At 42.1% G+C, this 20,454-nt stretch overlaps 1 protein-coding gene across 4 annotated transcripts in view; it reads right to left on the reverse strand.

Annotated features, from left to right (window-relative positions):
* Positions 1-20,454, reverse strand: part of ptprua (protein tyrosine phosphatase receptor type Ua) — a 198,892-nt gene that overhangs the window by 21,008 nt on the left and 157,430 nt on the right. For 2 of the 4 annotated variants that reach the window (XM_035183323.2, XM_035183321.2), the window contains 8 exons: positions 18,082-18,154; positions 17,042-17,118; positions 14,707-14,724; positions 10,575-10,611; positions 6,583-6,680; positions 4,656-4,772; positions 4,086-4,240; positions 1,379-1,514 (listed from right to left, as the gene is read on the reverse strand). In XM_035183323.2, the coding sequence (XP_035039214.1) occupies positions 1,379-1,514; positions 4,086-4,240; positions 4,656-4,772; positions 6,583-6,680; positions 10,575-10,611; positions 14,707-14,724; positions 17,042-17,118; positions 18,082-18,154 (711 nt within the window). The remainder of the gene's footprint in view (positions 1-1,378; positions 1,515-4,085; positions 4,241-4,655; positions 4,773-6,582; positions 6,681-10,574; positions 10,612-14,706; positions 14,725-17,041; positions 17,119-18,081; positions 18,155-20,454) is intronic. The other 2 variants (XM_035183324.2, XM_035183322.2) reach the window with 1 other exon arrangement.

Consider the following 20,454-nt stretch of genomic DNA (forward strand, 5'->3'; position numbering starts at 1 on the left):
AGAGGGCTCTGCTGAACCCACAGTGAGCTGCCTGCCCAGAACCAAACAGAGCGCAGTGGTAGTGTCAGCTGCTGATGAAAGCTTTTAGCTCAGTTTTGGTCTTCTATCCCACAAAGACTGATGTACATAATAATGTATATAATAATACATAATGGAAAATTTCACCTGCTTCAGGCCTTAATGCTAAAAGCTCTCGAATCTCGTTGTTGTTCGAAGTGGATCTCTTTGTCTGTGTCTTTCACATGTATGGCACTACTTATTTCATCCTGAGTTATTTGTATTATTCCTTTTCCTTGTCAGTTACGTGTTAGAAATAACATGAACCCCCCCACACACAGTGAATTTCCTGGGAATGGTCCTGTTATATTGTCACATGGGTTCACTCAAACATTTTCCTGATATTTTACCCAGGGGCAGGGAGGAAACATTCTGGAAAATGTCCAAAAAAAGCGACTCGGACATTTGCGCTCTCACATAAAGCTCCTTTCAAATTTCAGGAAAATGTCCAGACTTCAGTTTATGCCTGAATGAAGCTTAACTAAAATATGCAACTGAGGGTGTATGTGTAAATGTCCAACAACTAGGGTAAGGTCAAAATCAACAGATGAAACTTCATCCATTAAACTTCCTAACTTTGTCCTCTTATTTTTGAATTACAGGTTTCCTGACATTTTGTGTCTAAGAATGTAAATAATGCATTATCTAGTTGAATATAAATTAATATTCATATGAGTTTATTCAAGGTTTTTACAGAGGGGATTTCTGATATCACTTTTTTATACCTACATAAACCAGAAAATACTGTCAACAGCCTTAAAAATCCATAAATGATGTATGAACACATTCCTCTGTAGAAAGCTTCAAAATAGAAATAAAATGGGAAATGTGGTTAGGTAATTTCTACTGGAGTGGAGATTTCTGGGTCAGGCTATGACAAAAAACTAATTTAAAGTTGTTAAAACCTACAGTAAGTGAAGTCTGAGAGACATGTTGAGGAAGAACAGCGACAAATGACCAGTGCATTTTTTAGTTTCTGTCCTTTATAACATGTCAGACTCAGTACTTTAAAATATGATGTTTTTCTATTCTGATTTATTTTCTATTTTGCTTGTTACTATTTTGACATTGTGATATCAATACTTTTACTTTAGTAATATGCATGAACACGTCGTCCAAGTGGAGATCAAAGGATTACTGTTTTGGAGATTTTTCTAGCCTGAAAAAAATTGAAATTCTAGTGGAATCATGTATGGTAATATTCAAATATAAAAATGATAAAAAATAAGTACCACCAGCAGCATCATATTGTGAAGATCAAACCTGTGAGTTTAAAAGTTCAACCCGGCCTCTCTGAGCACAACACCGCCCTCCTACTCACTTCAGTCTGGATCATGTTGATGCGCCGCGAGCAGAGGGTCTTGACACAGTTGTAAATGTCCACCACTCCTTCACACTCGGCCATATCCAGCATGACGTCCAGCACAATGTAGCAGCCGGTCCTGCCTGCCCCCATACTGGTAGAGAGGAGAGAGGAGAGGCATCGATAGGTCTGAATACATCAGTGAAATGAAAACGTCTCGGCAGGGAGCCTGTGGTAATGATTGAGATTCTCTGCCCAAAAGTCAAGTATAATAAGGAGCTTTGTTGGGGAAAGAAATCGAGGGAATATAAGACCATTGTGTTCTGGCAGCATAACACATATTGGAGTTCAAGTTTGAAAGTTAAAACCCTTGTAGCTGGAGCGTGCTAAGAGTTTTAAAAGAGCCCTATATACTGGCCTGAGCCATGCAGGCCTGGCTCTAACACTGATATAAAGGCAGGTGTGTGTGTGTGAACGCCTCAGTACTCTCCCGATAAGGTTTTGTAGCTTTAAAAACCCATCGGAGCGCCTGCACTGGGATGCTTTATGCCTCAATAACACATCTGCCTTCATAGTTTTTCTATAGCTTTTTCAACGAAAGGGAAAACAATTCTCCCTGCAGTACATCAGCGCTGCTCAACAAGCGCATCATTTATGTTGAGATGCAAAAGGGCCGGTGCTTAATCAGAATTAGATCCCATCGTGAGAGGGCTGCTGCACAAGACAGCTTTAAAGTGATGACAGAGATAAGCAGCAAATCTCATTGTCCCTGTGATATTCACCCATATTCATGCTTGACTCATCGTGCTGATATTTCTGACACGTGTCTATACACGCAGTTGTCATGGCGGAATGTCACAATGCAATTATACAGCTACACAAGAATGATGGAGATAGTTTCTATAGTTGACATTTTGAACATGTCCCCTCAAAATCAACATTTCAGATTCAGGGGTGGGGCCAAAGGGGGAAATGGCCCCTGCTGAAATTTGATTGGCCCAAAAAGTGGTCCTGTCAAAAAAAAAAAGGTCACTTTCTAACAACAATAAATATGACTAATTGTCAAATTTTTTACTCTGTACGTGTTTTTCTTATTTCACAATGTGCTTCAACAAGGGACAATTTACAAAATATATTCAGTGATGTGTGGCTTTGTTCAAAGCTATAGAGCTAACAGTAAAGAAAGAGCACCTTACTGAATCAGGAGCTGTGCATGAATGTTGGACTTATCATTTGCCTTCCTGTGTAAATTGTCGCCCCTTTTTGGCCCCTGATACTGAAAAATCCTAGATCTGCATTAAATGCAGTGTAGGTTTTGAAATGCAGGCTAAATAAAATGTTAAGAGGGGAGTGTTCCCACCCAACCTGTTTGCTTCAGAGCTTTGTGTGTTAGCAAAGTATATTTAAGCTGTTGGAAAAGATCTTTTTTTAAATTTGGGTGCAGACTAAACAGGATATATATATATATATATATATATAACAAGATGTGACTCTCAGTCTTTTCCCAGGCCTGGGCAACACTGATCTGCTGTGTCTCATAGGCTTCTGTTGTTCACACAGGGGGTGTGTCTGCTGTGTGGGTTTCTGGTATGACTAAGGTTTTCTCCTTGAATAAAAGTAGGGCTACATACACAACCAACTGGACAGGACAATACGCTATGAAGCAGTGCCTTGGCAAAACCAATGAATGGATTCAGTCAACAGAAACGCTGGAGTGATTTTACTTAATAACAAGTACAGGAAGTGCTGCAAATATTTGATGGTGATATACTCAACAAATAAAGACATAGAAAGTGTGGTGAAAGATAATTTTCTCTGTCTATTTTGCTGTGAACTGCATGTGGTATATGAGAATAGAAGAGTAGTGTGGCTAACATGCAGGCACGTGAGGCACTCTAGTGCAATTGTCCAGGTAGTGTGGACTGTCTAAAGCTCCCTGTCGAACCCTGCAGATACTGTTTGAGAACACGATCTGCTTCCATACATCATAGAATGCTTTGTGATAGCTGCAGAAATGTGGTTTTAGGTTGTATTCACTCTAATTGTTCAAGAACGTGTCAAGAAGTAGTCTACAAACTGTTTTTAATTCTCTCACAAAGACCTTCCTTTTCAACCCGTCTCCGTCTGGTTGTTCAGACCACAAAAGAGCCCAGGCGGTGACATGGAACAAGAAGTCTCTCTCACGACGCAAACCGGGTTTTAGTAACAGAATGACCTGAGTGCTTTGTTAACAGTAGAAGAAGTGTTTCTGTTCAAAGTGTATACAAAAACACTATTTGTATCTATTGTGTCTTTTTGTCTTGTATATGGGAAACATTCCATCCCAGCCAGGAAAATCCATTTTACATATTTCCACAAATCTGACATTAAACTGGCATATACACACATCTACAGGTCAATACAAATTAAATCTGTGGACACAGGATTATTTTGTAGGTATAACATCAGCGTCCAAGCACAGGAAATAGAAGTCATTCACTGCAAAGGGAAACAGTATGAACTTAATTACTGCTGGTTCTGTGTGAAATGTAGCATGCTGTTGTTTTGAATCACCATTCTGGTCTCCACCTACACATGTACAGCAGCAAGAAGCTGACGGTTAATTTGGGAAATATATAAAAACACGAGCTGGAGTAGAAATAAACAGGGTAAAATAAGTGACCTGTCATTAAAACTGAGGCTTCAACCATAACATCTGAGATCAGGATGTCGAGTGATGAGGTACCTGCAATGGACGACGACAGGCCCAGCATCAGAAGGGGTCGAGGCTTTGACCCTGCGCAGGAAAGCCAGCAGGCCAGTGGCGTGGTACGGCACGCCGTGCTCAGGCCAGGAGGTGAAGTGGAACTGGCACACCTCGTGTTTGGCAGGGTAACCCCTCTGGAGGAAGCACACAAACAGAAAACCTTTTTAGCAAGCCTGGAGCTGATACTCTGAGTTGAAAGTTTATAAGCTACACCTGGCAGGAACTAATGCAGCTAATGCAACAAATCCTGCAATTAATCCCCCTTCGTGAAGGTTGTAATGTTCAGTCTGTGATGATATTGGTTTAGAGAGGAGCCGATTTAAGTTTACGATGACTTGGCAGGATGTAGCTTGTACTGCTGCTGAGTTGTATTACCTTTACCTACGCTCATTGAACATTATAACCATCACAAAAGGGACAATTCATTGCAGAGTCCATCCGTTTCAGCCGGGTGTACCTAATAAACTGCTGATTGTATTAATGGGTATACATGACATAAAAGTTACCCAGAGACAGTTGAGGTAAAAATAATATGAAAGCGTGACTCACCCTCTCCATGGCGAAGGTGCGCACAGTGTACTCGGCCAGTGTTTCCGTCTTCAGTAGCGTTATCTTGATGTCGCCATAGAGCTCGGTGTCATCAGGCCAGTACTTGCAGCACTTCATCTGGACAAATAACAAACAGCTAAAGATTGGACAGGTTCACCGAGTTATACAGATGATTAGCGCCTGGCACTGAGGTCTCCTCCAGTGAAACAAACTGCAAACAAACTGCTCTCATCCTATAGTGACCTTCGCTTAGTATTTGGACTTGGCTACAGTTATTCCAGGCATCACCACCATCACATCTGAGACGTTAAAGTCCTGGCACCAAGGTGAGATGAGACGTGTCTTGATGTGTTTTTTAAGGGCCTCTCTTGGAAGCAGAACTGACAGTCGGCGATGGTGTTATTTTTCGTCTCCATCCACCATCACTCGGCCCTCCAGCCCTTTGCTGTGAACTTTTTTGGGAGGACATCCGCTTTATTTATTTTTCTGTTGAAGCACTGTGTTTTTGTGCCGTCCACATTTTCTTCCACCGCTGGCTGCACAGTGTCAACACTTTCTACTGCTTTGGGCTGCAGACTCATTTTCTGATCCAAAATAAAAAAAAATGTTTTCACTTGCAATGCCTGAGAAAAACTTTACACTCGCCACCTACGGGAGAGCTGCACTGTCATGTGATAAAAGGTGAAACGCTAAAAGGTCACGCTTAATTATATGGGGCATTTTTCCATCTCCTGTTATCACATTTTCCCCCCTGAGTCTCTGTTAATTTGTGACCCGCGCTGACACTTATTTGGCTGTGCTGCCTGCCTGTTATTTCAGTTTCACAAAATGAGATGTCATGCCATTTGCTGTTTTGTTTATCAACCATTTTAGAAGGAAACTTTTGGCCTAAACACTCAAGATAAATTAGGAAACTGAATTGTCAAACTCAATTGTTGCAGACATACAGACGTCGTATCTCTAAACTTTGGAAAAGTAGATGTTTACAGCAGCTCTTTTCTAAAAGTAAGTGTTGAGGAAGTGTAGAATTATTCATCACTTCATTAAAACAGGTTACACCACATTAACTACAGCCACAGAGAAGCTGTTACTACATATTCCCACCCAGGAACTGCCTGGTGTAACTGTTGTGTAACTTACTGTACTAGCTAACAAATGCAGCCATTACCTTTCTAATACCTTATATAGTAGGAGCTGTTAAGATTTAAGAATAAAAGAGGGAATACATTGACACAAAGTAAGAAATACACCAAACGTGTACCAGATGTGATGGTTGTGTAGCTAACAACTGACAAACGCACAAAGTAAATTAGAAAAGATTGACAGTTAGAGTAATTCTGTGCATCATTTCTGCACTTAGTGACTTCCTGTTTACATAGTTGACTGCTCTGATAGGTCCCCAACTAAATATATATTTTTAGCTGGGTGTAGTTAATGACTTGTTTAAACGTAGTTAATAGTTAGAAGGCCAGCACACAAAACAGCCATAGTTTAGTTGATGCAACCATGTGCAAAGCCACAAGCTAAAGAGTAAATAGCTCAATGCTATAATAGCTCTGGTATCTTCAACGATCACATTTTATAAATGGTACACTCAGCTCATAACACTTTCGTCATACACATTTTGAATAAAGTATTAGCAGCCTGCTGTATTCGACAGAGGCAGGGATAGTTAATATCAAAGAGGCCACAGAGTCCCACCATGGGCCTTCATATACATCAAAGCTTTGACCTTGGAGCACAGCCACCACTGCAAAAGGTGATCACTCATGATCCGACAGCGGCAGCCATTTCCTCCCACAACCTGGAGCGCAGCAGCTCCTCTGACATATAGTAAATGATAAAGGAAGCTCCAGAAATACATCCCCCTCCCATCAATCTTCACTGGGTCTGGAGAGGTCACAGGACAAAGGGAAGAGAAACCTACCCTGCCCACTTCCACCAGCTTGGTGATCATGACAATACTGAAGCAGTTCTCCTGCCAAATCATCCGCCAGAAGTCGTAGATCATCTCCTGCTTGGGGCCTGCGGAGGAGGGGATATACAGCAATAGGTATAGGTGGAGAAGAGGGAGGGGGGGAGTTGGAGGAAGAGAAAGCAGGAGGATAAGGAGGGTGGCGAGATGAGCCATAAGTCAGAGAAAATAGCAGCAATAACTATCAATGTAGAGACTGTGTAATCCATGCCAGGGAATAGAGTAACAATGTGTCATTCATGAACTATTGCCCGCTCAGTGTTCTCCTAATACTACTGAGAAATGTCATTTCAATACACCCACAGATCCTGAGCCATTGTACAAACAAGCTCATGTATTGCCTTTCCGAAGCAACAGTGGCAGACACAAATCACAGCCCCCGGAATAAGTGTACGATTTCATTGATTTCATTCCAGCGTGGCGGTGATAATGTCGGTCCTCCACAGCACCACCTCTGTTAGTGAACACAATTATTCATTTCTACCCACGCAGTTTGTTTAATAGGAATATTATCTTGTCTCCCCAAACTGAGCTGGATGACTTTATTTAAAAGCAGGTTGCACCTTATCATCCTTTGTGGCAGCGCAGTATATCTTTTGACTCGACCATATTTGTTCTCTGTTTGTTTTCAATAATTTGTTTAGTTCAGGTGTATTTGTAGAGCACATACAACATCAATTCAAAAGCTTTCGCAGACTGATAAAATAGGAAAGTTGGGAGAAAACTTTCAGGGGAAAAAACAAAGTAAAAGCTACATTAACGTAATGTTGAGCATGGAAGTTTATTCTTGACCTTTGGGGAGAGCGTGTACAACCAAGTAATTTAATGTCCAACCTCCAAGGTCTTATATAACAGATACTGTAATCAACACCTTTTAAACAAAGAGCAATTCTAAAATCATAAGGTCAGTGATATTCTATACTTTCCCTATCTTTTCACAGTCGCTAAATCCCACAAAACAACTGAAATTAACAATGAATGCATGTGGTACTCATGGGTTTGACTGTCAATCAGAAAAATAAAAAGGAACATAATAAAACTGGGTTTGAGAATCAGAGAAATATTGACATATAAATATTTTTTTTGTCCTAGTGATGGCTCCTTTACAGGAACTCTAGGGAAAAGGGGTGTTGCTGTAATCCACCAAGATGTGGACTAAGACACAGAATACTGTCTCAGAATCTGACTGGGACAGGTAGGATGGGATTTTTTCAGAACAATCGTTTGGTAAAAATAAGAAAAATGCAACACAAAGGCCTGTGGAGGCTTTTTGAACTCTTTCTCTTTTTGTCCCACATTAACAACAGGTGGAGGAGAAAGAAAGAACGGGGCATCGGTGGAGCCTGACAACGGCTTCCCCTCTCATCAATGCCAAATACCAGTCTTCACCGCGGTTGGCCTGAGCTGCCACACTGACAAATGGGTAGCTAATTTAACCACGATTTTTCTCTTCTCGTCACAGGTTTATCCACAGTTCCCTCGCCGGTCGCTGCGCCGGCTTCTGGTTTTATTAGTGATGCAAGTTGTTAATTTTTCAGCAGCAGCAGCAGAAGCAGCAGCAGAGGCCCTCTAATGCATCGCCAGAGGGGCCGAGGCATTGAGTTAAGAGATGGATGACGTGCGTGATCCCAGCAGCTGGGAGAATCTGTATGCATAGCACAACACGCTGCCGCTCTGGACTCCAGCTTTTCAGAGCAGCGCCTGGCATTTCTCCTCCCCCGTCCGCCTCCCGCTCAGCCACCTCCTCTCGCTGCCTCATCTCTGGACATAATAGGGAGTTAGCCCCGAGCACCTGCGACCTGCTGCAGAAGCCCAGCTGCCTTAACACCCATGGAAGGTAAAACAAATCAACCTCGACAGCCACCCACCCAGGGCTCGCTGCCTGTATAAGCAGAGTGTTGCTCAGTATATGCAGAGCATGAGGGAGGAGTGACAGCTTTAATGATGCCGTGCATGACTGGTGTGTGCATGTGTGTGTAACTTAGAGTGACAGGCATGAATTGCAGTTACTTTGGAAACTAAAACAGACTTTCCTCCTGTATATGTTAATTTTCCCAACCATCATTTGAGCAGTTTAGCAGATGAGACTGTTTCTTACCTTGGCATCAGAAACTGATTTATTGTGTTCCAAGGTCACAAATACATAAACACATCTACATCAATAGAGATGGAAGCATAAATTAATTTCTACATTATAAAGAAAATCTGTAAACTCCAGTCGTGGTGTGATCCTGACAAAATTATCAAATCCCATGGCTGGTTTAAAACCAGTACATACAGCACACGATCCAGTAACTACTTAACGTTAGACATCCCTCATGTACGCGTTGGAAGGGCTGGATTCAGTTGCCATGCACCTGCTAAGTGGAATGTTCTACAACCTTCCTCAAACTAAAGTCTTGTGTTTCCCCTTGGAGATTTCAAATCTTTACTAAGTGATGTTTTTTATGAATCGTGTGACTGTTTTTATCAATTTTCTTTTACTGTGTTGTTTTGTTGTTGGTCGTGTTTAATTGTTTGTTTTTGATTGTGAATGTTTCCTGTTCTCAGGCCTCTCTTGGAAAAGAGATCTTGATTTCAATGTGACTGTCTAATTAAATAAAGAATAAATAAATAAATACAAATTTCGCTTGAAGTTATCAGCTTATAATACAACTATAGCTTCTCATTTACAACCTACATTTACTTTGAAAATGCTTCATTAAGCATATAAAAAGAATACATTATTAATATATTTTTTCCTCTTGAAATGTATGTTTTTTTCCAATATGTTGATATACTATGTCAAGGTGAAAAAATGATTGTCTGGTAACATTGGCAATGTTTTGGTAAAAAAGATACAAAGAAATTACCAAATCAGCCAATAATGTGGAGGCAGCGCAACTTATGAAAACCTGAAGATACAGGAGATTCAATTAGTCAAAATGTCAAACATCAGAATCAGCCAGGGACTTTGACACGGTTGTTGTCACCAGATGTATACACACAGGCCATTTGCCATGTTTTTTTAAAACATCAACAGACTGCTGTCCATGTTCAGTAATGTATCCAATATTTATTTTCATATAGTTATTGATAACAGGGTTTTTATCAGCAAGCCAATCCACATACATTTAGGAATAAAGTATAAAGCAGTACTTTAGAATGTGAAACTAGTCATTATGTAACTAGTGAAGTCTTTTTTTTCTTTTTGAATAAAAGACACTTCTCTATCCTATCAACCAAAGAAACTTTACCATGTTGTTCGATCCTTTAAATCTATAACTTTAGCTCCACTTCAAGTCAAATTTCAGCAGATGGCTTCACAGTGGCACTTTCTGCACCTCTGCCTCCACCTTTGTGTGCTGAAAGACTCTGTGAGCAAAATGTGACAGAGAAGAGCTGAGCCATTTTCTGAGGTTACTTTTGTGAAGTGGAAGAACTGAGACCAAAGTGAAAGATGGAAAGAAATCAGAGGGGGATTACGGAAGTGAAAAACATATTCCCTGAATAAATAGGATCAGAGCCGGGAGAGAATAAAGAGAGTGTCTCTCTCTCTCTCTCTCTTGCTCTATCTTTCTGTGAGTGTGCTGCTTGGGGAATGCAGCTTATATGGCGTATCAAACCAACATCAGAGAGACCGTGCGCCACACATGCAGATGGTGGGGAGGAGAGACACAAAAGCCGAGCTTCACAGCGAGCGACAGTCAGTAGTGGTACAGTGCAGATTGACTGACAGTTACAGTCGATTGTTGTGGGAGTTTTTCTCGCACACGGAGGGAAGTGAAGCTTTTACGGCGGAAATCCAGATGTGAGCCTGATGCAACAAGGGCCCCATTCTTGTTTACACATCAATAATTCAGTGAACTCATTTAAATATCGTGAGTCGGGCTGCTGTGTGAGGAACAGCACAAACAAAGTAAATATTAGCAGTTCAACGACGCCGCTGGGCCTTTCACACTCACCTTGAGTGGCGATGAAGTGGTTCGACCGCTGGTAACCCTGTGTGACGGAGAGAGCAAGGAGGGGGAGAAAGCAAAGAAAAGGGGTAAGAGGAGAGACTTAATATTTATATGAGCACATGATGAAGTGAGACTGAGGGACCTCTGACTCTCGATTCACCCCATCCATTCTCATTCTCAGCATCAAGTCATCTCTTATTTATCTCGGAGCCGGGTTTGATGTCAGCGCTCCGCTAACTTTCTGCTTTGCTTGTGATTGAAGATATTTCAGCGGCTGTGAAAACTATTCTGCACCGTGCAATTGGCTGGTGGCACTGGCATGTTTGAACGGCCATATTCTTTGGACTGTTTAGGCTCCGAGTTGGGGGTGAAGGATCACACTCGAATCGTAATGCACAGAGAAAATGGCATGAATTCAAGTTTTTCTCCATCTGTCTCAGAGCCAGGTCATTACATGCAGAGTGAGGTAGCTGCATTTCAAAGACGGACCAGCATGCGGTGCTTTGCATGCAGCCAGGGCTGCTGATCAAAGGTGGTTTGACAAGTGAGGGATCTTCAGCTCTGGGAGTAATTCTACCTGAGTGACATTGACTGATCTGCCTGTCTCCTCTCTGCCCAGCTTGGCATTAGCAAAGTTATGATACAGCGTTCACGGTCTGGAAGGCTATTAGTGGCATCCCGGCCGTCCACCATGTCCGCTGAATGCAAAGCAGCCAAGCATGATAGATCTGTTGCATCAAGATCTCAGTGTGCCCTCCAATCACTCATGGATAAAGGGATTCCAACTGCTGTATATATGTTAAACATTTGTACAGTACAAATCATGTACACCACATTCTCTCCTACACACGCACACAGTCAAAGACTGATCCTAACCTTACACTAGGATTACCTTAACCTAAACTTCAAACACCTTTTAATGAGGATTTATCTTATAGGGGATCTTATAGTTTGTTTTATCCCCATAACCTAAATTTGATCTATGTATTCATTTTGAGGAAGACATGTCCGCATCATGGATGTGAGTCTCTGGAAACAGGTCCATACAACATGAGTCATACCTAGACCCCACACACACACACACACACACACACACACACACACACACACACACACACACACACACACACACACACACACACACACACACACACACACACACACACACACACACACACACACACACACACACAAATATATGTACACATATGCAATATTCTGCCATACAGCAACACAAATTACATTCTACAACTGTCATGCCACAAACGGATGTTGAGATGGATGCCCATCACTATGAAAGAGTGCAGTGACCCTCATTCCCATGAGCCTCTGTTGCTGAGTTTCGCTGGGCCAACCAGTTTCCTGTCTGTCACCTTGGCAACTGCACTTTTCAACAGCAGGCAAGCAGAAAAACATCAAGCGATGTGAATTCACAATGAACTGGATGAAAAATATACAAACAAACATGAATAACATGCAGAGTAATTTGAAACTGGAAAGCTACATCAAAAACAACTTTCAGTTGGTTTTTGCCTTCACGTGTTTGACTCACTCTATCTACAACAACCTGTGAAAAGTCAGTGAATATCTGACCTTGGATCAGGCAAGTAAATTAGTTAATATTTGTCATGCATCTCAGAGTCACTCAGGAATCCTGCTGAAACTTTAAGAGATAAAAACCATCCTCCCTGGGATTACTGAAGCCATTAGAGTCAGTTCTCAGGCTTCTTCCATTCAGAATCATTTTGAGTTGCCTTTTTGTTCTAGTTAAAACTCTGGGATGAATAAATTCATGCGAATCATAGCCCACTTTTAGAGAAAAAGGAAGTGACACACAGAAGCATCATTTTTTAAGCTCATTTTTTTTCATTTTCCACCTGCTGGCTCTCCTGTTGCAGCTTGTATAAATGTCAGAGGAGATGAGTTTCCCACCTCAAGGAAATGTATCTTTGGTGTTTGCTTTAGTCATTGAAAGATGGAACCAAATGTGTTTGACTCACTTTGTGGCCAGTTAGGACAGAGGCCACTGAAGCTCTGTTTCCATCTGTATTCATGACAGCAAGATTTCACACCACAAGCAGATAATTTCAATGGACCTCCCACATTAATGGATTCTCTTGTGGTGGCAAAGCGAATCCAAGCCTTCATGTAGCTTTAACGATCTTTGATGAGAAAATCCGTGCTGCCAATTTCCAACCATTAACAGTGCTGACTAACAGAGAGCCACGATTGAGTATTACCTGTGTTTCACCACCAAATTTATACAACCCTGCTCTACTGGAGTTTAAACTGCTCCATTATAAGTGAGTACGTTATTAGACAGGAGTTAATGGTTCAAAAACTTCTCTTAAATAAGGCCTGTTCAAATCTGAGCTTGCTAGCTTGCTCACTGACTGTTTATATTAGCTTTGTCCTAATTTAGAGGCTGCATCCCTCAGAGGATGCATTTGAAGATTGATTGCATCAAGACCTAATGACTAGGCTGTCCCATTTCAAGAACCCTCTGTATGCGGCTGGCTAATGCGTCCTTCAATTCCAGAGCAAGAAAGGGTCCTAAGAGTGCATCCCTCTCGGGCAAACCTATCCCAGAGTCCATTGAGTACTGGTTACAATGGTGTAGGCCTCGTAGACCAAGCAGACGTGTCCTGCGAAGGTTGTAACCTTTGAATTGGGACACAGCCACAATTTCTAACTTGTCAACTAGAAGGCAGTCTGGTTTCTAGGGACATTTTCACACCCATAGTTTGTTTGTTAAATAAAATCAAACCAAACTAAAACGCATCACTACAAATCATATGAGAACATTAATTGTGCTCATTGATTTGAGACATTGATTCATTCTCCAGCTAGCTAATAGGATGACCACTACAAGTTACTACAGTTAAACATACACTGACACATCCCAGAATGCAAAGCTCACTCGGATACACTTGCCGTTCAGCTCAGTCTTGCTCAGCAGAGACAACAGCCTGTAAAGGGTCTTGGTGCGATGGTTTTTGCAGACACGATTAATCTACAATTCCAGTTGGCCTTGATTAAACTCCTCTTGGATAATCATGCCACGGTTGACTGAGAATCTTCACACAAATCTCACTGACTGTCTGGTAACAAGTTTTCTTGCTTGCTAAATGGCATTTTAGTCTGCTAGCTTCGCTGGCTTTTGTGGCCTGCTAATGCAAGCAAGTTACCAGGTAGTTTTAATTACTTTTGAAGCCTGGTGTGGGCTGGCCCCTCCCGATTTTTCAGATCTTTTATCTCACTATGAGCCAGGACGCAGTCTGAGATCCTCTGGGAAGGTGTTGCTAGCCATACAAAGGCCAGACTGAAAACCAAAGGAGAAAGAGCCATTGCCGTGAGGGCCCCTACACTTTGGAGCAATCAGCCAGAATGGATTAGACTAGCAGAATAGGTTACCTGTTTTATCTGTCTTCTTAAGACTTTTAGTATCTGTATCTTTAATATTATTATTTCTATGGAAAATAAAGTTATTATTATTATGTTACTAGTTAGCTGGTCAGTGACTGTATCTTGAAAACTAGTCCTGCGAGTATTCACCAACACACAGAATTTCCAAACACCTATTTCACAGAGACAAGTCAAAGAATGTTGCAGTGTGACCAGGCAATTACTCTTCTCTGAGATGCTTGATAAATATGGATGCACTGTGGTGAAGCTGAGTGTTATCAGGTAAAACCCTTGTAAGCTGTCACTAAAGTAATACCTGATCTTTCATGCTCCGTGGTTTGTTAGTTTTTCCCCAGCTCACTGCATATATTTACAATGCCTGCTGTGTCCCGGTGTGTACGCTGGGTTTGATCTGACCTCGTCTGCTCTCCTCTATGGTATTCTATCAGCCTTTTATAGGACAGCCCGGTGTTAAGCAAAGACTCTCGGTGAGCATCTGATTATGGGGGAGAAAGGACACAGAGACTGCTGCTGTCAGTTTTCAGAAGAGTTGCCCAGGGGAAAAAAGTGACGGCTCAAGGCAGAAAAGCTCAGTGGTTTAGAGGGGAGGAGGGGGATGAGGGGGATCTGCTGTTGGAGGTAAGCCATGGTGGGCTGGCGCGGGGACAGCAAGAGGGGGCAGCGTGAAAAAGGTGAGGAGATGAAAAGAGATGAGAAGCAAGGTACTTACTTCCCTGTTTATCCGAATCTAAGAGGTGCCAAAAGGTGGAAAACAGGGGGGCGGACAAAAGAGAGAGAGAAAGAAGGAAGGCAGAGGAGGAAACAAGAGCTAGTTATTGTGATTTAAGACAAGAAAAAGGTGAGGGTGATGAAGTGGTTAAAGAAAAACGGCTTGCTCTGAGGACCTGTGGAGAGAATAACGTTCAGAAACCTCAAATCCCCATATTGCTACGATAGCGGCCAACGTTTGTTTTTTAGTTAGCACAACTTTTCTTCCTGTGTTTGTTTCCCGTGAGCCCACTCACCTTCAGAATACTATAACTTTATTTATAGCGTGTAAAGTAAAGAGAGGCAGTGGCAGGCAGAGAAGAGGAAGACTGCTGGGGCCGGTCGTATCACTTACTGTAGTTATACTATAACATAGATGGTGCCTGTAGACATGTGTAATACCTAACGAAATGAATAATTGAATGTGTTCTATTACTTGCTCGAGGAATGTGTTGTATGTTTCATTGTGTTCACTGCCAATGTAGGACACAGTGTGTAGCATGGCACAAAGTGAGGGGTGGTTGTGGATGAGTGTGTCCAATCACAGACATGCATTTAACATTATTATTATACATTTGAACCATAGCGTAGTTTTTAATTAATACCAATCTCTAACCTTACCACATAAGTCTGGCTAACATGACTTTTTAGCAAAGCTACAGTGTTCAGAGCTCAGACATGAACCTGATGAGTACAGAATCATTATTAATGATGGGGAAGTTGCCCTAAATTTTTTTATTCAATAGCCGAGAGTTGTCTGAAATAAGCTATTTGAAATCTGAAATATTCTTTATGAAATCTGAATTTTTTTCTTTAAATTGACATGCATGAATAAACTGGGTCATCCTGCATATTCCGTATATTTAGTGTTTAGATAAAGTAGAATTTATCTGTCATTCAAAGAATTTATACTTTCTGATTTGTCTGCTCAGTCAAGGCAACCATCACTTCCAATTCTCACTCCCAGTTCATCTTTTCCCAAACAAATTACCGCTGCTATCAACACAAGTGCAGCAGGCGTCACTTTTTGCGAGTATGAGGAGAAGAAGAAAAGAAATCCTGGAGGTGGGCGTTTTGAATAACAAACGCACAATCCTTTGAGAACTGAGTGGTGATGGTGTCACCTCTTGTGTTACATCTGTAGGCACTAGATGGAATCAAAAGGAAGATCTAAAGATTTGACATGAAATGTCATGTCTTTCTACCCATGCAAAAGAAAAACTGTGAATGAGAGCAGAGGGTGGTGGAAGTTTTCAGTTTAACCTTTAAATAAAGCAGAGTTCCATTTAATCCAACCTTGGACTCATCCATGAATCGTCTGGAATCATTTCACTGTGGTGTTGTGAGCCAGGGTTCTTGGCATGACATGCAGGCAGTGCTGTAGATGGCACAGTTAATGACACAAAGGTCCTTGGAGCGTTCATAATGGAGCCCTCATGGAGCACTAAAGGGGATAAAGTGACCATACACAACATTGTGAGCTTTGACGCTCTTCTTTAACCACAGCCACCCACATGCACTGATTCTGGCATCCTCTACTGATATGGCCCCTTCTGTACACATTTTACATTATTTTGTTCTGCAAACTATAGCAGGAACAGAGGACATAATGCAGCCTTCAGAGGCCATTGCAACTCATGTTAAACCCTGATCTACCTAACCCTGAGTACTTCAGAAGACTGCGCGAAAAAAACTGATCCAAGGCTGTTGAGAGCTCTTCAAGTGACCCTTCCATTGTGAGGGAGCAGCAGAGATCACAGCCTGACCTGTGCAGAAGGATAGAGCAACTGTCCTTCAGATAGTGTTGCTTCATCTAATTCAAAGCTGCCAAGATAGGATCTGGCAGGGGCACGAGCTGTTGCTGGGACTGGAGAGGCTGCCTGAGATACTCACTCGAGCTGAACTGTAGGTGAGATCGAAATATCTGAAAGTAGATGAAAAGATCAGCTGCGTTATTGCAGCTCCAATTGCTGTGCAACGTTGCCTCACGAAAGCACTTGGGTGAGTCGTGAGCTCAGGGGCTCTTGTAGGAACTCTGGAGTTGTCTCACCCTAAAACCTGCGTGTGCTTGCATGCATGGGTATAATGCTATGTTGTGGGTGTTGTTCTAAATGACTGTTCAGTCTGAGAGCTCACACAACGCATGTGGAGTTGTCCTCTGGTCAAGCACTGGGACAACCACAGCAATAAAAGACAATTAGTACAAGCTGTTAAGGTGGAGATATGGGATCAGCAAAGACAGAGGTGATGGAGTATAAGTGAAAGAGAATGGAAGAATAAGACTGCAGGGGACTTACGTCGATGTAGTTGGCGTTGACATAGTCGGAACTGGGGTCTGCAAGCAGAGAGTGCAGTTTGACCCGATGACGATCATCTGAAATGCACAGAAAACAATGTCATTAACAAAAAAAAAGGTCAACCCGCTCACATCATTTGATTGTATTTGAGTTGAGAATGTGGATTTTTTCATCTACTAAGAGGATGAAACTGGCTTATTAAAAAATGTTTCAGCCATCATTCCTCTATAGTCACATACTCATGGTGTTGGAATGCTATAACTTCACGAAGCCTATTTCAGACATGAACTCTGTTCACAACTCTCGTTCACAACACAGAAGATGTTCAGGTGAGGTGTGAGACAAGAGGTTTTGTCTCTCGTGACATTTTCGTCAGCTCTATTTTTTGATCCTGAGATATTTGTTTCCTTTTTGTTTTTCACTTTTGTATCTCTCCTGTGGTAGAGATATCAAAAGGCCCACTTGCTCATTGTAGAATCATGAGCAAGTTTTTACTCGGGGACTAAGCAGAGAAACTCCGAACCCTGTCTGACATTTGCGTTTAAGCATACAGCCCCTCTGGAGAATGTCCGGACATTATCCGGAGTTCAGTGCATGTCTGAAAGCAGCTTAAGTCAGACCAAAGAAAGAAACGGGATCAATCAGATAATTAAATAGATCAGAAACATTTGAGATTGTAGTTCTGTGTGATTTCACGTCCATATGCATTATAACCTGTTGGCTTGTTTACAACCTACAGTGTCTGCTATTTCAAAAACATGATTAAATCCACTCTTCAACAATCAATTTTAATTAATCAAACCTTAACTACAAACTACTTACAATTCAGCTCAGAGTAAAAATAATCAGTGGGTGGTTTTGGCTGACTCACCGGATACAGGCTCTCATTAAACGGTAACCTATTTTAGTGTGTAAGTATAAAAAGCTATTAATGTGTAGGTCTGCTGGAGCCTACAATAAAAGAAAGAGTGGAGCAGAGCCAGGTGATAATAGTATCAACATTTCTCTCTTGTAATCTTCAACCAAGCAAAAATACTTACGGCTAAGCAAGCTATCGTGCCTCCCTTTGGTCTTGTCCTTCTTTTTCGTGACGTCCCAGCCATCAAAGAAGCTCTGCAAAGTTAGATATCACAAGTTAAGTTGGAGCGAGAGCCGTAACAAACGAACAGCGGACGATGTGTCTTTGCTGCATCTCCGAACTCACAATTTGCTAATGCACTCCAAAGTGTTACCCTGAGGTTGTCTAACTAGCGTCACTGCGTTAGCGACTTGCCAAGTCATCAGCAGACATCTGCCACGACATAGCGGGGAGAACTGAGGCGGAGGGATGACATGGGCCGCTGAGAGATGGCTGTGGCCTTGAGAAGGTGGGGGCGGCCAATCTGCGCTCATTCTCATTCTGGACACAGTGTGCGACTCGCAGCTCGGAGAAGACGCCGTCGCTCTATAATACCTCCGTGTTAAACTGCTAAATTTGTGACAGCTGTTTATGGCGCTCATCGACTTAAGCTGCTGGTGCTGCGTGGTGACTCACTGAATCGGAATCAATAGTAAAAACAAAGGAGGGGCACGAGGAGACAAAAGCATAAATGGGAGGCTTGCGTGGGTCTTGAGTGAGTTATGTCATATTCTCTATTCCAAGTCTCTGCTTGATCTCCCTGCTGTAATTCTCGGTCCATCCAGGCTCTCACACTGAGGCACCCCGTCTCTCATCTGTGTGTGTGTGTGTGTGTGTGTGTGGGGGGTGCGAAATGGAACCACCTGAGACCCTGACCGCGCCGAGCCAGATGATCAGGGAATTACACCTGCTACTGGATCCTACACAGGTAATACCTGATGTAATCCTGTTTATCACTCCTTTGTCCAGCACCCTGTGTTTTCTGGAGCTACCACATCCTCCCGCTCACCTTCATGGAGCTTTGCTTGATATATTTCTGCTCGATTATCTTATCAGCTAAAGTCATGATGCGCGATGCTTAAAGCCTCGAAAAGCTTGGTTTCAAATCTCAAGTATGTCTCATTTAATTTCTATGAATAAATAAAAACCAATTAAACACTATCTGTGGTGAGATTTATATTCAAATATTGCTATATCTTTCAGGTTTGTGACATGAACGCAGGGTCGGACTTGACCTTCCACACACGTAACAGATAGGGGGGGTGTTGGGAAAACAGGAGTAGAGGAGCAACAACAAAGGTTAGAGGAATGGGAAGACAGTGGAAACAGTGCACAAATATCACAAATGAAACAAGCATCTGCTTTGCTGTTCACACAGCTTTAGTGCAGACAGTCTCCACAGTCACAAATTACGGACGACTGGTCACGAACATGAAACAAATGGCAAAATCTACATCACGCAAACCCGCACAGATTCCTGTAGTGAAGGCGGATGCAATGAGCATGAATTATTTAATTTTTTGTGCATGAAAGAATGTAATATTGCATTTTTTCCAACCGAGCTCATTCCACCCCAGACAAAAACACAAATACAGACAATCCCTCGTTCGAGTTAGACATCATCACTCATAACAACAACAAGCTGACTGACATTATAAAATGTTTCATGGGCTTTAAGACAAAGACAATATATATGACACAATCCAAACTTCCATCCATTTGCCACACTGCTTGTCCCTGGAGGGTCCCACAGGCTGGAGTTGATCCCAGTTCGCACTGAGGCAAGGTACATCCTGTACAGTCTATCACAGGTCGGACACTTAGAGACAAACTCCAGAAAAGCCTCAGTCACACCAGGGTTGAAATGCAGAACCTTATTGCTATGCAGCTTTATATTGGACACATTCTTACATTGATCCTTTTTTTTTTTTGTAAATGTGGGGAAAGACTTGCGAGCAGTTGCACAGTATTGTCCAATAGAGAGCTCAAATTATAAACTCCACCAAGGAGGTTATGTTTTCACCTGTCCGTCTGGTTTGTTGGTTGGTTTGTATGTGTGTTTGTTTGTAAGTAAGTAAGTTTACGCAAAAACTACTGGCCTGATTTCCTCGAAACTTGGTGGAAGGATGCTGTATGGATCAGGGAAGAACCCATTACATTTCGTCATGGATGTTGATCAGGGAGCTATTCCCTATTCTACATATTCTACAGCTAGTTTTTGTTCCCCAGCTAGTGGCTGACGCCCGGGGCCACACTGGGTGCGTGAGGAGAGCATGACGGCTGCTACGTCTCATGCTTCTGTTGTCCTCACAGGATGCGTGTCTGTTGCACGTCTACTGCGGAGCTGCTACGTGAAGTTTCTGGTATGAAGACTGTATTTCCTCACATAAAAGTAGTGGATGTGCTCAACTAAACGCCAGGACTGTACGGTATGAAGCCGTGCATCTTCTGGTCCTGCCATTAGAATAAAACCAAACAGTATTGGGGAGTGTTTTTACTTTAAAACAGGTACAGG

Source organism: Hippoglossus stenolepis, chromosome 17, assembly GCF_022539355.2.
Source record: "Hippoglossus stenolepis isolate QCI-W04-F060 chromosome 17, HSTE1.2, whole genome shotgun sequence".
Classification (NCBI taxonomy): domain Eukaryota; kingdom Metazoa; phylum Chordata; class Actinopteri; order Pleuronectiformes; family Pleuronectidae; genus Hippoglossus; species Hippoglossus stenolepis.